Below are 20,936 nucleotides of genomic sequence, written 5' to 3'. Positions count from 1 at the left end.
GCCGCCGCGGGGCCGCCCACCGCGCCGGCACAGCCGCCCGCCCCGCCCCGCCCTCGCACTGCGCACGCGCACGCCGCCGCCCCGCCCCCTCGCCGTGAAGCACCGCCCTTTCCCCCTCTCCGCCCGCTCTCGCCTCGCGTCGCGACGGACGGCGGCGGCGACGCGCGGCCCCGCCCCTCCACCTCGGGACTCGGCGCTGATTGGCTGCCGGAAGTCCTAGCCGACGGTTGATTGGGGGAGGGTCCTCGCGATAACGCCGGCGGGCTTTGGGGCGGCCAGCGAGATGCCTGCGAGACGCGTGGCGCAGGGACACTACCGCCCTCTGGCGGCTGGGGGGACCCGGGAGCTCCGTGCCCGGTGCGGGGGCTGCTGAGGGGAAACCGAAAGGAGCTGTGGGGCTCAGTGCGGGGGGAGGTTGGATCGCAGCGAGCACAGCACACAGCACGAATACAGCCGGGTCCCGCTTCGTGGGCTTGTATAAAATCCTGTGCGGGGTTACAGCGAGGAGGGGGGTGGGGGTCGCGTTGGGGACAGGGCCGCGGGCTCAGAGGAGCGTGATCTCGCTGGGCGGCAGCGTCAGCCTCTTCTCCCTCGCCCCCAGTAGCCTCTCCACGTGCGCGGCCACCACGCGGCACAGCTCCAGGCCCTGGCGGAAGGGGACGGGGCCGGGCCGTGGCAACGGGGACACAACGTCGGGGCACGCTCGGGGCCCTTCTGTCCCCCCACAGCCACCAACCTGCTCCAACTGCAGCTGGGTGACGCCCTGGGCCTGCAGCTCCCCGGTGGTGATCTCCACATAAGGAGAGCTGGAGCCGGCCGCCGGGCGCTGTGTCCGGGTCGCCTGCAGCTCCTTCAGCGAGAACTTGGCCACGGGCTCCTGGGGGTGGGGAGGTGGGTGCTGAGAGGGCGGTCCTGAGGTCCCCACCGCATCCAGCACATCTCCAGCAAAATGTGTAGGGAAGGCCCTCCTGCCCCCGCTCTGTGCCTGGAGGGAGATACTGGCCCCCACCTCTCCTCATGGCTCGCACGGCCCTGTGCCATCCTGCAGCAGGGACCGTGGGGTTTCCCCATCGCTCAGCCCCCCAACCCACACCTACGTGGGTCTCCTTGCTGAGAAAGTTGAGGCCGTTCTGGTTGACGGCCAAGATGCAGGGTGAGACGATGGCGTGGTTGCTGCAGCTCTGAATGTAGAAGAAGGATGAGCCGAACATGGGGCAGGCACTCAGCAGCCCTGAGGGAGGAGGGGGTGGATGGAGGACGGCATCTCTTGGATTGAAACCTGCCTACCCCATCCCTCTCCCTGTCCCATAGCCCTCACCCAGGAACTGCGCCCGGGCCTGGTGGGCACTGAGTGCCTGTGCTTGCTGCATGTGCTGGGTCACCATGTGCAGCCAGGATGGGGCTGACAGCAGGCGGAAGAGCTGTGGGGGGATGTAGTCCTGTACCTCCCGCCTGCAGGGACACAGAGGTCAGGGATTTCAGTGCCCAATGGGCCCCAGTCTCTGCAGGATATGGGCTCCCAGCCTGTCCCGTACATGGTGGGGAGGTGGTGGCCATCCTTGGCTCGGTGCTGGAGAGCAGCCAGCTTGGCCACTTGCTGGAAGTGCTGCTCTCCTGGCCTGGTGGGCGGCAGGACGGTGAACAGCCCCTTGAGGTAGTCAGGAAGGACCTGGAGGGAGACAGCGCGGTGATACGGCTTGGAGCCAGCACTGGGGGTGGTGAATTGTTGGGAGAGGACGATGGTTGGGAGAGGACACCCTGACCTGGTTGTAGTGCACGGTGACGTAGAGCTCGTTATCAAACTTGAGGGGCTGTCCCCAGACCACCCGGCGGCACCAGAAGGTGTAGGCAGCATCCAGGCGCTCGGTCTCGGTGGCCACATCCAAGATGTACTCCCGGCGTGTCAGAGGTCGCACGCTCTGCCCTGTGCAGCCCCGGCAGCCTCAGCACAGTGGGGGTCCCCACTTGGTGCTCGCCTGGTGGCATGACTGAGCCTATTGGCCCCTCACCTCTGTTGGTGACCACGAAGAGGATATATTCATCCAGAGCCTCTCGGCGCTGCAGCCCCATTTCGCAGCACAGCTCCTCTATCACATCCAGAGCCACCTGGGCACAGAGATGTGGGGTTGGGGTGGTGTCACATCCCCTGCCACATTCATGACCACCACCAGCTCTTGTGCTGGGGTTCACGCTGTGCAGCTCCCCAGGTAAACAATCTCCAGAGACCCTCTTGTCTCAGAGTCCCTCAGCTCAGTGACTGTGCGCCTGGGGTGCGCTCAGCCACCATGCCCCCCGACTCACTGAGCATGTCTTGATCTTGAGGTGCCGCTCGATGCCACCAGGCAGGAGGAAGAGCTGGCGCTTGGCGCTGCGCCCAGCCTGTGTAGGGGAACATATCAGGCGTGGGGTGCACTTCTCACACCCCATAAGGACACCCCAGGCCCCCAGGGTGCCCCTGCGATGGTGAGCCACATTTTGCCCCCCTGAAAGCCCAGGGCATCCCGAAAAGAGCTTCCCCAATGGGAGGCTCCCAAGCACATCAGAGACATCCCAAACTTTGGGAGGGGATCTCAAGCTGGCATCAGCCCTGCCCTGCACCCCATGGCCTCACCACCATGGCTTTGAGCTCCATGTTGCTGGGGAAAAGGCTGCGGCCACCAAACTGCAGGGTTTTCCGCAGGTTTTGCTCACAGGCTTTGGAGATGCCTGAGAGAGACAGATTGGTGTGGGGATGACAGCCCCAGGGGCTCTGCAGCACAGGACAGAGGCAGGAGGGATGGGGCTGAGCTGGGACATTGCCCTTTTCTGGCTCTCCTAAAGGTCCCTGGAGCGTATGCAGCCCTTACCCTGGAAAGGCAGCTCTGGGCGCAGGCTGGCATTCCGCAGGAAGGCCAGGAGGAAGGGCCTGAGCACCTCAGAGCACTTGTAATAGGCGGTGAGAATGTAGAGCAGCCTCCAGCCCTTCTGGCAGCTGTCCCTGCAGGGAAGGGGCTGGGCTGAGCCCCAGGGAGAGTGAAGGGTGTCCATGGTGGCACCCACAGCCCCGGGGGCCAGCATAGGGCAGTGTGGGCTGCAAGAGGACACAGCTGTCCCCAGCCCAGCCTCTAGCATGGAGACAGGAACTCACGGCTTGGAGCTGGTGTTGTCAGTGACCTGATTGATGATCTGACAGTACACCTCATCCCGTAGCACCTCATGCTCGGCGCACAGCTGGGGGAGAGGCACTGCTCAGTGCATGGCTGAGGACATCCCCATGGCCGCTGCCACCAGTCACCACTCTGCTGTGGGGTTTACCTTGAGGATGGTGCAGACGATGTCCAGCTCCGTTTGCCCTCGCAGAGGGTGGTCACCCATGAACTTCATCACAGCTGGGGGTGACAAAGCCACAAGGTGGCAGAGCTCACTCATCCCTTCCCCAGGGCAAGAGGGCCTCCCAAACTGCAGCACGTGGGGCAAGCAGGCTGGAGGAGGCACCCCATCTGGCCACCCATGGGGCAGGGGATGTGGTGGGGAGCTGTGCACACCTTGGAAAGTCTCAGTTGCCAGTTTGTTGACGCTGTTATCCGTGAACTCAATGAGCGACTCCTGGATGGGAATCTGGGGGGGAGAGGGTGAGTGCTGGAGGAGCTCTCGAGCACATCAGACCTCAAGGATCACAGATGATGCCACAGCAAGGGACATCTCCAGGCACAGGGTGGCACACCACAACAAACACCAGCTTTGCATGACACTGCCATCCCCAGTGCGCCCCACTTCCCCACACCTTGGTGAACCTCAGCATCTCCATCCCGCTGGGTCCATCCATCTTGCCCTTGCTCCCACAGGACTCCCTAAGAGAGAGGGATGAGGGAGCGGGTGGGCACAGCCATCCCCATGGTGTCCCCATCCCTCCATCGGGCACTCACGTGGTCCCACGCTGTGCTGCACGGAAATACCGCCTGGCAAAGGCCAGCATGGAGCAGCTCTCTGCACCGTCCCCAAGCTGCTGGCTGCTGTCACCCTCTGGACCCTCTGGGAAGGCGGTGCTGGCTGGAGACCCCTGCAGAAAGGAGCGGTAGGCACAGGGCATGGCCAGCACTGGGCACAGAGCATAGCTGGCAACCTGTAGCCCCAGAGCAACACTTACCTCAGTTTTGCGATCCAGTTCCTGTGCCACAGCAGTGGAAGCCACAGCCATGGCCACGGCCCCTGAGGCTGCCACCCTGCCCTTCTTGTCCCCAGGCTCCTCCTTCTTCCCCGCTGGCAAGTGGACGAAGTCAGGGGCTGCAACGGGCTGGACGAACTCAGCCGGGAAGAGCCCTGACCTGCCATGGATGGCCCCGAACTTCCACCCTGCATCAGGCAGAGAGGTGGGGATGGTCCCAGGTGTCACCCCTGTGGCACCCACAAGCCCTCACCATGGAATCTGGCTGTGGCTTTCAGCTGGAAGCAGCTGCAGCTTTGCATTGTGTGAGGCAAGGACACAGCAGAGGGGACACAGACACCACTGGATGCAGGGACGTGGAGCAGCACTCAGTGCTACAACCATCCAGGATGGGAACCACAGGGGAGCATCCCTTTGCTTTGGGTTGATGTTAAAAAGAGCCAAAGCCAGCTTGCTTGCTTGGGGGCAACAGAAGTGGGACCCAGCCCCAGGGTGGAACAAGGCTCAGGTCAGACGGATACACACTGGGGACACTCACAGGGACACCGCAGAGCCACCCACCAAAATCCTGGGTGCCAGTCTTCAGCTCCTCCAGGTACATCACCTTCTTGCGAACCACGCAGCCGTAGTAGTGATCTGTGGGGACATGGCCATGGATATCACAGGGGTGGCCACCAACCTGTCCCCAGAGCTATCCCTGGCTGAGGGTGGGGTGGGGACCCTTGAGCTCATGAAGGGCAAGGGGCGAGGACTGGAGGTGGCTCACCTCTCTTGGGGTGCTCCAGTGGCTGCAGGTGAATGATGTCTCCTTTGTGGAAGCTGAGCTGAGCCCCATCTTCAGGGCTGTAGTTCCTCACAGCTACAACATACTGGGAGTCCTGGGGGTAGGGGGGGCTGGCACAGCCCATGCATGCATGCACATGCACTCATGGAAGTGTATGCACACCCATGGAAATGCATGCACATCTGTGGAAATGCGTGCATGCCCATGCACAGTGGCCTCAAACACCTGTAGAACCACCCCAGGGTGCCAACCCCACCAAACCTCACAGGTCCCAGACAATGTCTCATGAGTAGACTGTCCCCTACTGCCCTCCCCATCCCCAAGATGTGTCCCCCACCTTCCTGAGCTCCGTGATGAAGTGATCCACCATGGCCTTCACCTGAGGAGCTTTTGGGGAGAAGAGGATGAACTTCTCACTGCTCAGGTTGAACTCCAACATGTTCCTGGACGGGGTGGCCACGAAGAGCACGTCTGCATAGCTGGGGCAAGTAGAGGGCAGGGTGAAGGACCGGGCACCCACAGCTCCCATCCCGATGGATGCATGGGGCAGCCCCTACCTGTACACCCGCAGCACACGCAGCTGCTCCCCAGGCATGTTGGTGCCCTTCACCAACCGCAGCAGTTTGATGCCAGTGTGGGACACAGCCAGGATCTGCACGCCCGTCCCCACGCTGCCCTGCACATCACTGCACATCAGCCGGGCACGGGGACTGTCACCACCATGTCCCAGCCCACGATGTGCCCTCACCGTGGCAGGGAAGAGGCGTGAGAAATAAACCTCACAGCTGTCCCGGGCGGCTGTCACAATCTCCTTCTTGACACTCTCAGTGGCCACGGGGCTGAAGGAGTCCAGCTTGTTTTCCGCTGTGGGGAAAGCAAAGGGGTTCAGGATGGGGGTTCTGGTGTGAGATGAGGTTGCTCATCCCATCTCCCAGCACGACCAGAACAGTGAAACAAATCGCTCTAAAGCAGCAAGCCTGGCTGAGCCCCAGCACAACTTGTGACTGTGAAACACCAGGGCACAGCCAGCTCATTTACAGGCAAAACTGATTCACGTTTAAGCAGAATCGCTTGTGGCAAGAAATGGAGAGCTGCCAGAGTGGGAGAATGGGAGCAGCCCACTTTGAGCTTCTCTCTCCCTCCCAGGAATAGCAGTATTTGGGGTGCAGGTGAGCATTACCAAAGAGGGATTTCATGCGGAGCCGCTCCTCAGGGCTGATGCGGATGCAGGTGTCAGAGAGCGTGTCAGTGAAGATCTGGGGCGAGAAGCACAGGGAGTTATGTGTCCCCGATGCCCCCAGCTCTCCCTGCCTTCAGCGGAGCTGTGAGAAGCTCTGTGGAGCTGAAGGTGGAGATGCGGGGCCGGCTCAGCTCCTCACCTGCCGGAAGATGAGGTCCAGCAGCAGCGGGTTGTTGAAGCTGTCCTTGGGGTAGAAAACCTGCCAAGAGGGACACCGGCACAGCTCAGCTGGGGAAAATCCCCTTTATCCATGCAGAGATTTGACACCAGTCTTATTCCAGTACAGAAGGAACAGGTACTGTTCCGCTGGAGCATGGAGCAGATGCTGCTGCTCACACCATGTCCTCCTGACTTCCCCCCATGCCACATGGAGCAGGCTGTCTCCTGCCCTGTCCTCAGTCCCAGCCCTGTCCCCAGCCCTGCACCTCCTTGCGGATGTATATTTTCCAGGGCACATTGCAGTAGGTGTAGAAGTCCTCGCTGCAGCTGCGGTGAAGCTGGGTTTGCACCTGCTGTGCCTCAGATGGGAGCTCCCTCGACACGAAGACTGCAAAGGGATGGAAAGCCCTGCATGACCCTGGGGGAGGACAGCTGACAGCTCCTCTCTGCCAGGGGTAACCGAGGCATGGGAACCACTGTGGGTCAGGGAGGGCACAGCCCTTATCTCATGAGGATGCTGCAGAGCGGGACCTGCATCCAGACCCGGTGCCACGGGGGAAAGACAAGTTGCCCCACTGCCCTGGGACCCCAGTGTGGCTCTGCCCTGCAATACCTGGAGGCCGGGAGGCTCCCAGTCGCCCCATTGGTGCTCTCATCTGGTACCTGCCACCGGGGACCGGTTTCACTTCAGCCACAGCCTCCGTGATCCCCTGCGAGGCAGCAAGCAGACTAATGGGGCTGGCGGCTCCCCCAGCCTGGCACAGGAGGCACAAGGGTGGCCGCATCCCTACCGCAGCCGCAGGCACCCGGGCTGCTGAAAGCTGCTCCTTCAGGATCTGCAAGGCTTCCTCGTGGGGATCCAGCTTCTTCCCAAAGAGCTTGCTGTGGAGACAGCAGCCTGATGTCACACAAACCACAGCATCGCTTGCATCCAGGCATCGCCCACGTCCCAGTGTCACCCACATCCCAGCATCACACATCCTCCAGTAAGAGGGTAATGGGGCAGGAGGACGCAGTTGGCAGCCCCAGCAGCTCAGAACAGGGCCTGGGGGTACCTGTGGGGCTGGGGGCCACGTGAAGTGGGCTGGCACTGCCGGATGATGTTACGGATGTTGTGTGTGGGCCGTGGGATGTGCTCCGAGTTCAGCCGGGAGTGCTGCACTGGCTCGCCATTCCACTGCCAGCCTGTGGGTGCTGTGATGACAAACCGTGGCTCATGGGGACTGTATGGGCAATCAGCCCATTTGACATCAAGCTCCTGGCCCAGGCATCCCTTACCTGCTTTCTGTGAGTAGGGCCGGGGCTGTGGGGCTCGTGTGGGTGCCCCCTCTGCTGCTCTGCCCTGCAAGGTGGAATTGTACCATGAGGACCTATCCCGTGCCCCATTGCTCCCCAGTATTCCCATGGCTGGGGAGCAGCCTGGACAGGAGTGGGTTCAGCCCCTCCCAGTCCTGCCCCACTGACCGGGGCCCCTGGTGGGCTGGGGTCTGTGTGGTTCTGTGGGGGTGATGCTGGCTCCGCACCTGTGAAGGCAATATGGAGAGCTCAGCCAGCTCAGCACTGAGAACTGCGGGGGCCCAGGGTGTTCCCCAAGTCGAAGGACTGGGGATCAGGTGAGGAAACTATGGCATGGGGACAGGGAGGGACCCAGGAGCTCACCCCTTGGCTGCTGCGTGTCAGTGGGCATGGCAGGTTGCTGCTGCTTGGCATCGCTACTGCTGTCCGCCCCTCCCACGCTGCCGCCTCCCTTCATCCTCTGCACGATGGCAGCAGGCTTCTCCAGCTCCTGATGACCAGGTGTCCAGGGGAAACTGAGGCACAGCCCCGCCATGGAGGCTGTGCTATGCCCCGTGCCCCTGGCTCTGCTGACCCTCGGGCAGGGGGACGCCACTCACCCCGTTGCCATAGGAGAGCACTGGGTCAAAGAGGCTGTCCAGGTACCGATCCAAACCCTTCTGGGTTCTGTGCTCCCCAAAGTCGGTGTCTGGTGGGCAGAGGGCAGGATGAGCCCAGAAACCCTGCAGTGAGCACAGCCCAATGGGCAGCTAGTGGCCAGCAGCTGCCCTACCATGCGGTGGGTACCCCTCTGCCTCCACCAGCGATGGCAGCGTGGGTGCTCTGACAGCCGGAGGAGGCGGCACTTCATCCAAATCCATGGGATGAACCCTACAGAGAGTGAGGATTTGCACCAACCCGTGTCCCTAAAGCACCCATCCAGCCCTGTGCCGACTGCAGGGCTGTGTCCCATCCCGGGTACCTACGCCCGGCTGGCATGGTCCCGGCTCCCCGCCCCGTCCCAGGCAATGAGGAAGCAGGACTTCTGCTTGGGAAAACCCTGCAGCAGCTCCAGGTCGGAGATGAGGTCCAGGACATAATCATGGCCAGCCAGCTCAGCCCACTGGGTGCCCACCTTCATGGCCACGGACCACCCGCGCCAGCCCTCCACCAGCCCCCTGCTGACAGCAGGACACTGGGGACAGGCTGACCCCGCTCTGGGGGATACCATGCCCAAGAGCTGGGCAGCGTGGCTCCCACTCCAGATTTGAGGTCATCCCAGATGGCTTAGGGGGAGCTGCGGGAAGCCAAGCTGGTGGTACCTGTGCTTCAGAACATCTCCTGCCAGGTCCTCACCAGTGCTCCAGGAGTGCACGGGGCAGGAGAATTGGTCGCCTGGGGAAGGATGGGTGGTGAGTTGGTTCCGAGGTGCTCTCTTGCACTGGGACTCCCCCCAAAAACCCAGCTCTGTGCCACCCCACACCATTGAAGCAGAAGAGCTGCAGTGCCATGCTGGCTTGCCGCCGGTTCGCTGTCCACTCCAGCAGTGAGGGTGGGTAAGCACGGGCACCCAGCTGGGACCGTGCCATGGCGTGCATCAGCTTGCGCTGGCACACCGGCTTGTAGCCAGCAAAGGCGTAGTCGGAGACAAACCTGTGGGGAAAGGACGGCTACCAAGGGGTGACCCTGTGGGAGTCCCAGACACAGGCTGGAAGGGACCATGGAGGGACTTCAGAGCACTCCCAGATGGGAGCAGTGTCTCTGGGGACATGTATCAGATTGACCCCGAGGAAACATGGTAGGGACCTCAGATGGGAACAGCATCCTCAGACACTTGCACCAGGCTGACCCTCAGTGACCACATGGGCACCTTAGAGCACTCCCAGATAGGAGCAGCATCCATGGGCGCATGTGCCAGGATGGTCCTAGGGGATGCTGGAAGCACCCAGCACTGTTACCAGGCTGTCTCTAAACACGTGACCCACAGTGTTCTGTGGGATCTGGGCACTGTCCCCAGTGACGCATTCCAGATTATCCCCACAATGGACCCAGACCCCATCCCACACCAACCCCTGGGGTCCCAGCAAGCCCCCATCCCCAGCTCACTTCAGCAAGTACTTGTCGAAGGCGGCGGATGGGGGGAAGGCACTGAGGCAGGCAGCCAGCAGCAGCCAGCCCCGCTCCTCATTGTTGACGTTGGTGTTGCGCCAGACCTGGTTGGCTGCTTGTGCCAGCAGCTCATCCCGCAGCCCCGGTGCCGACAGCCCCTTCTGCACGATGTAGTTGCCAAAAAGAGTCTCCTGCTTGCCACCCAGCCCCGGGTCACCCATGAAGCGCAGGATCTGTAAGGGCAGAGTGGGGTGGAGGCTGTCTGTCTCCTTCCTTCCAGCTCAGCTCCTCTTCCTCACTCTGCGCTCTCCCACCTACCAACTTGAAGAGGCTGAGTGCTTCATGGCACAGCTCCTTATCCAGCCGGGTGAGCGGGGCCACCAGTGGGGCCGTCAGCATCCCAAAGGCCGGCTCCTGTGGTGACACCCACACCCGTGGCTACATGCCCCCATAGGGGACCCTGCCACTGCCACCAGGGGAAACGCAGTGGAATGCTCTGAGTGTTGAGGATGGAGACTTTGGGACTGAGAAAGGGTCGGGATGTGGGATGGGGCCGACACCTTGTGGAGGCTGAGAGAAGGATGTGATGCTGTTGAGGATCCCGGGGACTTGGAAACACACAGTGTAAACAGAGGGAGAGGAGGAAGAGGAAGAAGAGGAAGAGGAGGAAGAGGAAAGACACAAAGTGGCCAGAGCCAAGGAACAAAGCGACCTGGGTCTCCTGGCCCCGCGTTGGGTGTCCAGGAGGGCTCGGCGGGTCTCTCTCCAATAACCTCAGCGGGGTCCCCGTGGCCCCTGGAGACAACAGAACCCACAGGGAGGGCGGGCGGAGGGGGGCCACCTCCAGCTCCACGCAGCACCGCAGCCACCCTGCAGCCAGCCCCACTCGCGCCCCATGGCACCACCTTGGGGACCCCAAACCTAACAGCTGCACCACATCCAGGGCAATGAGGACCCCCGCGAGCCCCCTGTCTGCTGGGGCAGGCGGCCGATGCCACCCTTACCTGGAAGTGGCCCCGCACGTACTTGGCCATGGAGTAATCATTGATGTCGAGGGGCAGGGTGAGCTGGGAGTCAGGCTGCAATGCTGGTGGTGGCACCAGGACCACACAGCTGGCGTTCACCTCACGGGCAGCTGCAGCACACAGCCAGCAGCTCTGGCACCCACAGCCAGGGATGGGGCTGAGGGTGGTGCAGGCTGAGGGCTGTGCCTGACCCACTCACCTGCCGCGGCCTCCAGCAGCCCCATCAGCTCAGCAGGGATCTCCAGGTGTGTCACATCCACCACCTCCCTCCTTGTCAGCTCCTGCCGTGAGCACAGGGATGGGGCCCCATTTCCGAGCTTCTCCTCCTCATCCCCAATACCAGAGTGCTGTGGCATGGCCAATGGGTGAGGGCACGAGAGCATCACTCCATTACCTGCTTCATCCTTTCCTTCTCCTCCTCTGCCCGCCGGCGTGCATCCTCCTTCCTCTGCAAGCACAGGGATGCTACACATAAGCCCCAGCACCACGGAGACCCAGAGGCACGGGACGACACCAAGGTGCTCTTGCTCTGGTGCTCCCTATCCACGCCACCAAGGATGTGGTGGGGATGGAACTGAAGAGCTCCAGGATCTGGTGGTGCCCCCGTTGCCCACCTCACCTTGAGGTACCGCCGGCGGTTCACATAGATGTGTACCAGCGACCTGAACTTGATGAGCGTGTGCCTCATGCGGCGGTACCGCTGCCTGCAGGAGGGCATCCCATCATCCTGTGCCCCCCGCTGACCCCCCACCCCAGTGACCCCAGCCCTACCTGGCCAGGTAGCCACGTGCCCGGCTCTGCAGCAGGACGATTTTTCGGCGCAGGGAGCGGAAGCGCTTCTTGATGAAGAAGGTGCGGGCGTAGCGCTGCAGTGTGAGTGCAGCCAGGTGGTGGGCACGGGCACGCTTGCTCTCCAGTGCCTGGTACAGCTGCTCCTTCAGGAAGAGCTGGGGGGAGCACGCCGTGAGCCCCCATGGTACATCACTTGTACCTGAGCACCTCAAATTCTCCAGCAGCCCTTTGGTACCTTGCTGACGCCGACATAGTACATGCTGGGGTTGACGGGGCAGAGGTTCCTCAGCATTTCCACACAGTTGGCCCCATTGGGAACAACATTGGACCACATGTCGACCAGGCAGCGGTACCTGGGAGGGCCCACAGCACTGTCACCAGCACTGCTACCAGATGGGACTTTTCCCATCATGTTGGCATGGGCCCTCCCCATTGCCTGGGACAGCAACTTCTCCTGGCGCTCTGAACCCAAGTTGGGGGGCTCTCAGCTCCCTGCTGTGGGTTCCCCAGAGCTGGCAGTGATCAAACCACAGCCATCACCCTGCACACCCCAGGCACCTGTCGATGAAGACGAAGAAAGGGATGCGGATGGGGAAGCCCTCCTTGCGGATGCGGATGGTCTCCAAGATACCCGAGTAGCGCAGCTGGCTGCTGACCACATCAGCCTCAAACAGTCCTGGCTCCTAGGGGAACAAGAAGTGAAGCCTTGGTGGCCATGTGGGCAGATCCTCACCAGCGAAGGGTGTGGAGACTTGAGGACCCACATGACACCACGCACCCACTGTGCTCACCTTCTTGTTGTTGGGTTTGAGGCAGCGCACAAAGAAGGGGTTGCACCTGTGTTGGAGAAACGCCATCAAGGGACATGGGACAAAGCCAGCCTGGCCACCAGGGACGTGGGTCCAACCACCCCCCTCCCTCCAGCAGTTTCATGAGTGCTCTGCTTGTGCCAACCTCTCCATTTTCTCCACCAAGTCCAGGAGAGACTGCTGGAACCGTGCAGCCACAGTGGGAGCCTTGTAACGCCGCGTCCTGGTGCTGCTCCTCCTGACCAGGCTCCTCTGCCGGGCCAGCACCTGGGCATGGCTGAAGAACAGGTTGGCCACCACCTTGGAGGGACAGGAAAGGTTATGGAGCAGGAAGGTGGCCCTGGTGGCCACTCAAGAACAGTCTGTGTGACATGAAGGCTGGGGAGCCCTGTGGCAAAAGGGCATGGGGTCGCACCATCTGCTGCTGATCCCCTTGAGTGGGGGACAAATGCTTGGAGACATTACAAGCAGCATGTGTCTGTGTCCGGTGCCCCAGGCAGGGCCATACCTTGGTCCTGCTGCTAATGAACAGGTCCAGCACGTCCTGACGGACCTGGTCATAGTTTTTATCCAAAAACTTGTGAACCTGGCAAAGGGCAAAACCTCAAGGTGAGGAGCCCAGCAGGGAGGTGAGGAGCTCCAGGCTGGGATTCTGCAGGAGGGGGACCACTCCCAGCCCCCACCCAGAGCCCTGGGGCTGCCCTTTAGGAACATGGTTTGGTGGACATGGTGGTGATGGATCAACGGTTGGACTTGGTGATCTTGGAGATCTTTACTAACCTTTATGATTCTACCATCAGTTCCACGACCCTCCACGTCAGCTCTGTAACCCATCACACACCTGGTAGGTCACCTTCCCCGCGTAGTGCTTGATGGTGAACTCGGGCAGCGGCATCTTCGGCTTGGTGTACAGCGGGTTGGTCCCATGGTGGTAGTGACACTTCTGCAGGAATGTGTGATCCGTGGCCTGGGGGCAGACAGCGAGGTGAGGCTCCACGGCACAGCTCAGGCAGTTTGGTGGCAGCAGGATGGGGACACCCAGCCAGGTAACAGCGGGCCTCCCAGATGGTCCAGGATAGCCCAGGAGCTGAGCAGCCTTGGTGACACCCAGGCATGGTGACAACCTGGTGGTGCCATTCTCGGTGCCTCAGCTCGGGGCAGCCTCACCTGGGGGAAGCAGCTCTGGTCATCCAGGATGCGGAGGATGCCGTAGGGTTTCTGGGAGATGAGGTCGATGCAGGGCTGGTTGTCATTGAAGGGGATTTCCTTCCACTCAATCTGCTCCCGCAGGTACTCCTCCTGCCATGGCAGCGGCTCACTGAGCCCTGCACCCCGGGCTGGACATTTTGACACCCCAAAATCCCCAGATCCATGGAGACATGGCCGGAGATGAGCAGAGTGTGGCTCTGCTCCCCTGCCCACCTGCTCCTCTTGGAAGATAATCTTGTTGAAGAAGAACTGCAGGTACTCATTGGCATAGTTGATGCACAGCTGCTCAAAGCTGTTGAAGTTGAGGTCCTGCAAAAAAGAGCAGTGGGGTATGAAACTATCCAGAGCTATTCACAGCAAAATTGGGGAAATAGAGTGTACAGTGAGGTCTTTGCTCACCTCGAAGCCATAGATGTCCAGGATGGCAATGGAAAGGGCATCCTGCCGTGGGTACACCAGCTTGTTGATGCGGTCGGTGAGCCAGCCGAAGAGCAGGGCATAGAGGGTCTTGGCAATGGCATCCCTGCAAGGGGTAGGCGAGCAGAGCACTGACCAAGGCACCCTGCCTGTGCACCTGCAGCACTCTGTACAGCCTGGCTGATGCACATCACACACAGGTCTGCACGCATGGCCTCTAGCACCAGATCTGCACAGAGATCGTCCCTTTTTCCCTGTCCCCTACTGCGATGTCCCCATCTTCTCACTCCCAGACCACCTCTGTTTACCTAGCATCCACGGCACTTTCGACAGTCAGGGGGGTAAAAATCTTCTCCCGCAGTGTTTCCTAGTTGGGGACACAAAGCATTGATGTGACTGAGATTTTAGCCACGGTCACCAACGCATCTGTCAGACTGGAGTGGTGTCCCCCCCCCCACACACTCACCGTCACCTTGAAAGTGATGGCCTTCTGCAGGCCCTCGGGGGAGATCTGCAGCAGCTCAGCCACTGTCCGGATCTCTGTGGCACTCACCACTGTTGCAATCTCCTGGCAGTCCGTCTGCAGGACACACAGTGAAGGAACAGGGCATTCCCTTTGTATGTACCCCAAATTGGGTCAAAAGAACTCGGCACCGGGTTGGCTCACATACCTCATATTTCTCAAAGTAGACATTTCCCAGGTGGAGGACAGAGGAGAGGATGCGGAAGATGCTGTTCTGCTCATCCACACTGAAGCCCAGCACCTCCATGGTGTTGAGCAGACGGCGGAAATCCTCTGCATCATCCTTGCCGGGGATTTCACAGTTCCCACCCTGCCACAGACCCCAGAGCCATCAGCACCCCCAGACTTCAAGGGGAATGGCACAGAGGGACCCCATGAGCCCCCTGGAAAGGCTTAGGAGGAGGCAGGGGCTGGCCACCTGGTTCAGGTAGTAGTAGGTCTCAGCTCCCTGCAGGCAGTAGCACTGCCGCTGCTGGGCAGGCAGCCCCACCAGCATCTCGTAGAAGATGTGATAATTGCGCTCGCTTTTGGCCTGTGGGGCAGAGGGATGAGCTGCAGGGCAAGGGAGGCATGTGGATAAAGTTGAAGGGATCCCCCTGGCACCCACCTGGAAGACCACACGGGATTTCTCCAGCAGATACTGTGAGGTGATGGCACCGCAAATCAGACCACTGCAGGGGCGAGAGCGGGCACCTGGCTGACAACCTGGGGGTCTGCAGGATGGCTCCGTGGCCCCCCCCCCCCCTTCTCCTGCTATATGCAGCTGTCACCCCCAACCCAAGGTTCCTCCCAGTGGGCTCCCAAGCATGGCAGGAGCTGTGCATCCCAAGGTAACATTGGTCATCCCTATGGATATCCCTATGGGATTGGTGGTGCTGATCAGGAGGGACCATGGGGACCCATAGGCAGTCAGGCTGCCCACCTCTGGCACAGCATTGCTGCATCATGGGCAGGAGACGACAAATGCCACGTGTCTTCCTGTCTTTGCCTTTCCCCTTCTCACATTTCATTCCCAAAAGAAGCAATGTGTGTGTGTCCCACCCCAGCTGTGATTGATGGGGCTGGTCCAGGAGCAGGGCAGGGCACCGGGATGGGGAGGACATGGGGTGGGAGTGGCCATGTGAGAATGATGGGTGTTACTTACTCCTCCAGAAAGACTTCCACAAATTTCCCAAACCTGCTGGAATTGTCGTTTCTCACAGTTTTGGCATTGCCGAAGGATTCCAGCAACGGGGTTGCCTCCAGGATCTGCCCACAGCCAACGGGGAGAGCACAGGTGAGGATCCCCAACAGCCACAAGACATGCTGTGCCAACCCCCCTGGCTGCGTCACCACCATTGCACACCTAGACTGGAGGCGTGCAACATCACCAGCCCACACTGGGATGCAGCACAGCACAACAACCCCATGCACATGCAGCTCCCACCCTCACTGTCCCCATGTAGATGGGGTGATGTGGCAGAAATGCCACCATGTTGCTCAGCCTCATTGAGCCATCTCAGTCTGTATGCCCCATGAGTACCTCTATCTGCCGTGGTCCAGGTGGAAGCATGGGGACAAGGAGAGAGCGGTGGAGCCGGTGGAGGGAGGCAGGGATGGGGACAGGGGTGGGGACAGGGAGAGTGGCAGCCCCTACCTGCTGTGCAGTGCTGCGCTTCTGGCTGACGGCTGCCAGGTAGCGCAGGATCAGCTTGGTGGCCTCCGTCTTCCCTGAGCCACTCTCCCCACTGAAAGACAGAGCCCAGCCCTAACACACCCACCCAATGCAGCCCTAATGCACCCCATGCCCAGAGATACCCGTGGGGCTGGGCTGGTGCGCCCTGTGCAATCAGGGCAGTGCTAATTACGGGCAGTGCGTGGGGATGGCCACCCCTCACCTGATGACGATACACTGGTTGTGTTTGGCATCCATCATTTTGGAGTAGGCGACGTTTGCAATCGCAAAGAGGTGCCTGGAAGCAGTGGGAGGCACTGTGTCACCCCAACATGGGCAGCTCAGGCTCTGCAGGTCTGGGTGGTGGCACAGCAACACAGTACTCACGGTGGGTTCTCGCCCAGCGCCCTGCCTTCGTACTGCAGCACCTGCTCCATCCCGTAGATGTTGTACAGGCGGTAGGGATTCACCGACACCAGGATGCTGCCAATGTAGGTCTGCAGGAGAGCAACAAGAGGCTGAGAGCGCTGGGGGAGCAGTGCCCCCGGGGGACCCCTGCAGCCCTGTCCTTACATAGATGAGCTGGCGCTCGAAGCGTGTGCGGATGTTGCTCAGCACCGCGGCTTCCTGCAGGTCCCTGGTGCAGGGGGAGGCTGTATTAAGGAGCAGGAGGGGCGCAGGACCCACAGCCCCATGGGGATGGAACTGTCCCTGGATGGGACCACGGCACTCACTCCAACTGGGTCATGTCCTCCAGCCCATCCTCCTCTTGCGGCTCCTGGTAGCGCACGATGGGCAGGCTGCACAGCGACTGCATCTACACGGGGAGACAGCATGGGCACCATCACAGCATCGCCATTCCCTTGCTACATCCAACCTGGGTCACGGCCACTGCCCCAAATTGCCATTATGACCCCAGTACCAGTAAGTGCAGGGACCCCAAGCAATCACCTGTGGCCCTAAAATGAGTCCCTGTAACAAAAGTATCACATCTGCAGAGAGCAGGGCTGAAAATCGGGAGCAGCCCTAGTGAGGCAACGCTTGGGACTGCTCCATTGCTGTTGCTGGAGATCCTGAGCAGAAACAGGCAGAGATGGCTGCACGCGGGCTGCCCAGGGAGGTGGGCAGATGTGGCACCGAGGGACGTGGGTTGGTGTAGTGGGCTGGAGTTGGAGTTGAGTTCCTTTCCGAACCCAATGACTCACAGCTGTACCCAGAACCACAGCAGTCCCTAGCATCACGGCTGTACCCAGCACTACATCTATCCCTGCACCTCAGCCTGCACGCAGCCCCTGCTGGCTCCCGCCCAGCAGTGGGCAGGAAAGCAGACACCGGCCGGGGTCGTGGTGCCTCCCGCTAACGAAACCTCTCCCGCCCCATCCTGCAGATCAGATCTCAGCATTTCCATACGCGGGCTGCAGCCAGCCAGAGTCAGGTGTCTGCAGCACGGGGGGGCCATGCAACAACCGTCCCCCATCCAGCCCGGTCCCCGTGCAGGACCCCACCACCACCCCCAGCCGCTCGCCCCCCACCCTGCCAACGCAGCCCGTGGCTCTGGCTGCCTTACACCCCTCTGCACCGCACTTTCCCCTCCCAGCAGGCAGGGCGGTGCTGGTGGTCGGGGCCGGACGCGACGCCCACTCGCCCACCATCTCCATCCCATAACGATCTCTGTGACGAACCACCCCTCGCTCACTGCACGGCCGGCATTACCTTGCTGCGCCAGGGCTGCTTGCTGCCCAGGTACCCGTCCGCCCAGGGGTGCCTGTCCCTCCAGGCGCTCGCTGAGCGCTGGCCCAGGTACCGGCCGATGTCGGCTCCCCTCTGGCTCGCCCGCTGCCGCCCGCGTTCGGCGGGGTGCCGGCTGTAGCCCTGCTCGGCCGTCCAGGCGTCGGGCATCTCCCGCACCCGCACGACGTGCTGCTTGGACCAGTGCTGCTTGTACATGCGGGACGCCCTCCGGAAGGAGCCCAACCTCTGGATCTGCGGCGTCACCACCGCGTAGCGCCCAGCGCCGTCCTCCCCAGCCACGGCCTCGCTCTCCGCAGGCTCGGGGGCACGGAAGCTGCGGCGGAGGATGGGGGGCGAGCCGGGGATGCGGCCGCGGGGTGGGGGACTGCGGCGGCGGGCGCTAGGGGAGGAAGAGAGATGGGGGCTCCCCACATTGGGGCTCGGAGAGCTGGGGGTGCCCACATTTCTCCGGGACGCGCGTCTCGGTGGGGAGGGCGAGCGAGAAAGGGGGCGGCGGGCAGGCGGTGGGGACGAGGGAGCTTTGGAGGAGGGCATGCTCCCCACGATCAGCGACGCCAGGGACTGCCCCACGTGACGGATCCGTCCCGGGGATGGGCTGCGTCCCCCGGATTCGGCAGGAGGCGGCCTTGGCGGTGGCGAGCGCGGGGCCATGCCAGCGAGGGGCTGCCCGATGCGCTGGATGAAGGATTTGGGGGTCCCAGACGCAGGGCTGGGCGGTGGGGGCGTGCTCTGCCAGGGAGGCAGCTCCATGCCGGGGGCTTCCTCCCAGGAAGGGTTGAGTCGGCGGCTGCCGGGGCGTGAGGGCGGTGCAAGGAAGGAGCTCCTCATCAGAGGCTTCACAGCCTTGGTGGGGGGCTCCGGCTGCCGAGGCCAGGCCGCGGGGAGCCGTCCCGGGGGACTCACCCCAGGAGAGCTGCACCGCCGTGACGGCCGCGGGGTCAGGGGTCTCCCCGACACCCCCGAATGCCGTGCTGCTGGAGCTGGCGGCGCGGCATTTGGGGGTGCCCGCGGCACAGCAGGGGGCTCACGGCGGAAGCTGGCCCCGAAAGACACGGAGCGCCGCGGCCGCTCACCTCGCACGCTGCTGGGGTGCTGCTGGGCTGGTGGTGGCGATAGGGAGCGCATGGGGTTTACAAAGGGATTGCGGAGAGAGGACGGCCGTGAAGCTCCCGGTTCACGGGGCGGGGGATCCCGGCTGCCACCCACCCGCACTGACCCGGCACGCTCTGTCCCGTGGCCAAAGCGCTTGTAAGAGGGCTGGGGAGCACCGCGGTCCCAGGGATTCCCCACGCCCCGCAGCGCACGGCCGAGGGGCTGGAGCTGTGAAAGGGAACGCTGCAGGAACTGCCCCAAAGGGCTCCCACACACCCGTGCTGCTGACACCCGGCCCCCCCGGTTTGCTTTGGGGCTGGTGGCTGGCGGCTCATACTCATCGTAGTCATCCTCATCGCGGTGCGGGGATGGAGGCAGGGAGATGTCCAGGCGGTCCCTGCCAAACAGCTTTACCTGGGGCCTTGGGAAGAGCCTGAATTTCCTGTTGAGGGAGAGCTTGGAGGACAGCGTGTCCCGCATGCCCTTCAGCGAGGAGGTGCTGAGGATGGAGAAGGGATAGTCCCTGTCTTCCTCCTGCCAATCTTCTGGTTCCTCGGCCTCTGATATCTCGTCCAGCCCCAGAGCGTAGGGATTGCAGGAAGATTGGGTACGTGGTGCCCACCCACCCTCACTGTACTGGATGCGGTGCTCGGGGTACTCATCCCCCATGTACCCTCCAGCCGTGAGGCCAAGGGGCTCCCCAAAGTCCTCATAGGGGTCCTTCCTGTAACCAAAGGGTCCTGTCACCTCCTCGCTGTACTCTGGGTCACTGCTGTAAGGGTCGTAGAGGTGGAGCGGGGACCCATAGTCCTCATCCTCGGGCTCCAAGTAGCCATAGGGGTGCTCCAGCGGCTCATTCTCATCCCAAAACCCTCCATCGAATCCGTACTCATCCTCTGTCTCATAGCCAGGGTAATCAACGTAGTGGGTCGGCACCGCGTCCTCAAAGCCATACCCTGGTGGGTAAGCTGCAGTGGGTGAGTGCATGTAGTCTTCCTCCTCATCCTCATATCCGTGCTGCAGGCCATAGGGTTCCTCCTCCTCCTCCTCGGCATATCCACGCCGACGGCCATAGGGTCCATCACCCTCCTTGGCGTAGCCAAGATGGCGGCCATAGGCCCCACCTGGCACCTCCTTGGCGTATCCATGACGGATCCCATAGGGCCCCTCCTGCTCCTCCTTGCCATACCCATGCCGGCGTCCATAGGCCGCACCCTGTTCCTCCTGGGCCCACCCGTAGCGCGGGGCAGGCGTCCCCGTGGCCCTGCCGTGCTGCAACCGCCGCTGGGAGGACGTGCGCCTCGCCATGCTGCTGCGCCGCTCAGCAACGGGAGCCGCGGGCCCACTGCCGGCCGGCAGCCGCCTCATGTTGGCTCGGTGCCTGAGGATCTCTTCTTCTGCAGGGAACGGCAGCTTCTTGGCGCCGATGCGGGACAACCAGGCTGTGTCAGCTGCCCGGCTGCCCCCCGTCAGCCGCCCGCGCCGCGACAGCAGCTTCCTGGCCAGCCAGCCCGTGGCGGCCGCCGCCTTGCTCAGCACCTGTGCCCGCGGCTTAAATTTCCTTTCCGGTTGCCGGCGGAAGAGCGACGCACCGTCCTCGGCTGCTTGCCCGGCCCGGTGCAGCAGCAGGAAGGCTGGCTTGGGCGGCGGGGCGGCTGCGGCCGCGGCCTCCTCCTTCTTCCTCTTCTTCCCCACGTGCTTGAAGCGCACCATGAGGTTGGAGGTGGACTTGAGGACCGCTTTGTTCTTCTTCTTCTTCTTCTTCTTGGTGCTCTGCTTATGCAGCCCCCAGAAGAAGCGGGACGTGTTCTTGAACTGCCCCTTCTTGGGCCGCCGCAGCCCCAGCTTCTTGAAGCCCAGGAAGAGCCTGGAGGTGCTTCGCAGGCTGCGCTTCGCCCGCGCCTTCGCTGTGGCTGCCGCCACCTCCTGCTCCTCCTCGGCAGGCTGGGCCT

At 62.1% G+C, this 20,936-nt stretch overlaps 1 protein-coding gene across 1 annotated transcript; it reads right to left on the bottom strand.

The window, feature by feature from the left end:
- Nucleotides 1–544: 544 nt before the first annotated feature.
- On the bottom strand, nt 545–20,697 carry MYO15A (myosin XVA). Its single transcript, XM_042864391.1, has 63 exons — nt 17,854–20,697; nt 16,875–16,957; nt 16,714–16,777; nt 16,528–16,637; nt 16,364–16,438; nt 16,123–16,213; nt 15,631–15,734; nt 15,094–15,157; nt 14,905–15,018; nt 14,635–14,796; nt 14,430–14,543; nt 14,272–14,330; nt 13,946–14,069; nt 13,760–13,855; nt 13,505–13,636; nt 13,179–13,304; nt 12,846–12,923; nt 12,483–12,637; nt 12,320–12,365; nt 12,087–12,211; nt 11,764–11,881; nt 11,508–11,683; nt 11,356–11,440; nt 11,131–11,184; nt 10,936–11,017; nt 10,716–10,846; nt 10,030–10,125; nt 9,709–9,944; nt 9,086–9,255; nt 8,925–8,997; nt 8,589–8,783; nt 8,396–8,493; nt 8,223–8,311; nt 7,987–8,113; nt 7,792–7,850; nt 7,606–7,669; nt 7,383–7,521; nt 7,119–7,209; nt 6,941–7,037; nt 6,594–6,715; nt 6,308–6,367; nt 6,109–6,184; nt 5,677–5,792; nt 5,486–5,604; nt 5,266–5,407; nt 4,911–5,022; nt 4,706–4,780; nt 4,127–4,332; nt 3,906–4,039; nt 3,764–3,830; nt 3,525–3,597; nt 3,295–3,368; nt 3,128–3,210; nt 2,847–2,977; nt 2,612–2,706; nt 2,302–2,379; nt 2,010–2,106; nt 1,764–1,924; nt 1,536–1,669; nt 1,319–1,452; nt 1,098–1,231; nt 737–877; nt 545–646 (listed from the first exon to the last, which is right to left on the bottom strand). The coding sequence occupies exons 1-63, from the start codon at nt 20,695–20,697 to the stop codon at nt 545–547; spliced, it is 9,612 nt and encodes a 3,203-aa protein (XP_042720325.1).
- Nucleotides 20,698–20,936: the final 239 nt, after the last annotated feature.

The sequence above is a fragment of the Lagopus leucura genome, unplaced genomic scaffold (genome assembly GCF_019238085.1).
Source record: "Lagopus leucura isolate 7727_CA_CO unplaced genomic scaffold, USGS_WTPT01 Super-Scaffold_760, whole genome shotgun sequence".
In the NCBI taxonomy this organism is placed as follows: Eukaryota; Metazoa; Chordata; class Aves; order Galliformes; family Phasianidae; genus Lagopus; species Lagopus leucura.
The sequence above is the reverse complement of the archived record's forward strand: the minus strand, read 5'-3'. Positions and strand labels throughout refer to the sequence as shown.

What these genes read in the sequence shown, in the direction of transcription:
- MYO15A (XM_042864391.1), bottom strand. Translation starts at nt 20,697, where the DNA reads ATGGTGCGCTTCAAGCACGTGGGGAAGAAGAGGAAGAAGGAGGAGGCC. An exon ending in TTATCTTCCAAGAGGAGCAG is followed by an intron (nt 13,637 to 13,759) that starts GTGGGCAGGGGA and finishes CTGCCATGGCAG; the next exon opens with GAGGAGTACCTGCGGGAGCA. An exon ending in TTCTTCGTCTTCATCGACAG is followed by an intron (nt 11,882 to 12,086) that starts GTGCCTGGGGTG and finishes GGGCCCTCCCAG; the next exon opens with GTACCGCTGCCTGGTCGACA.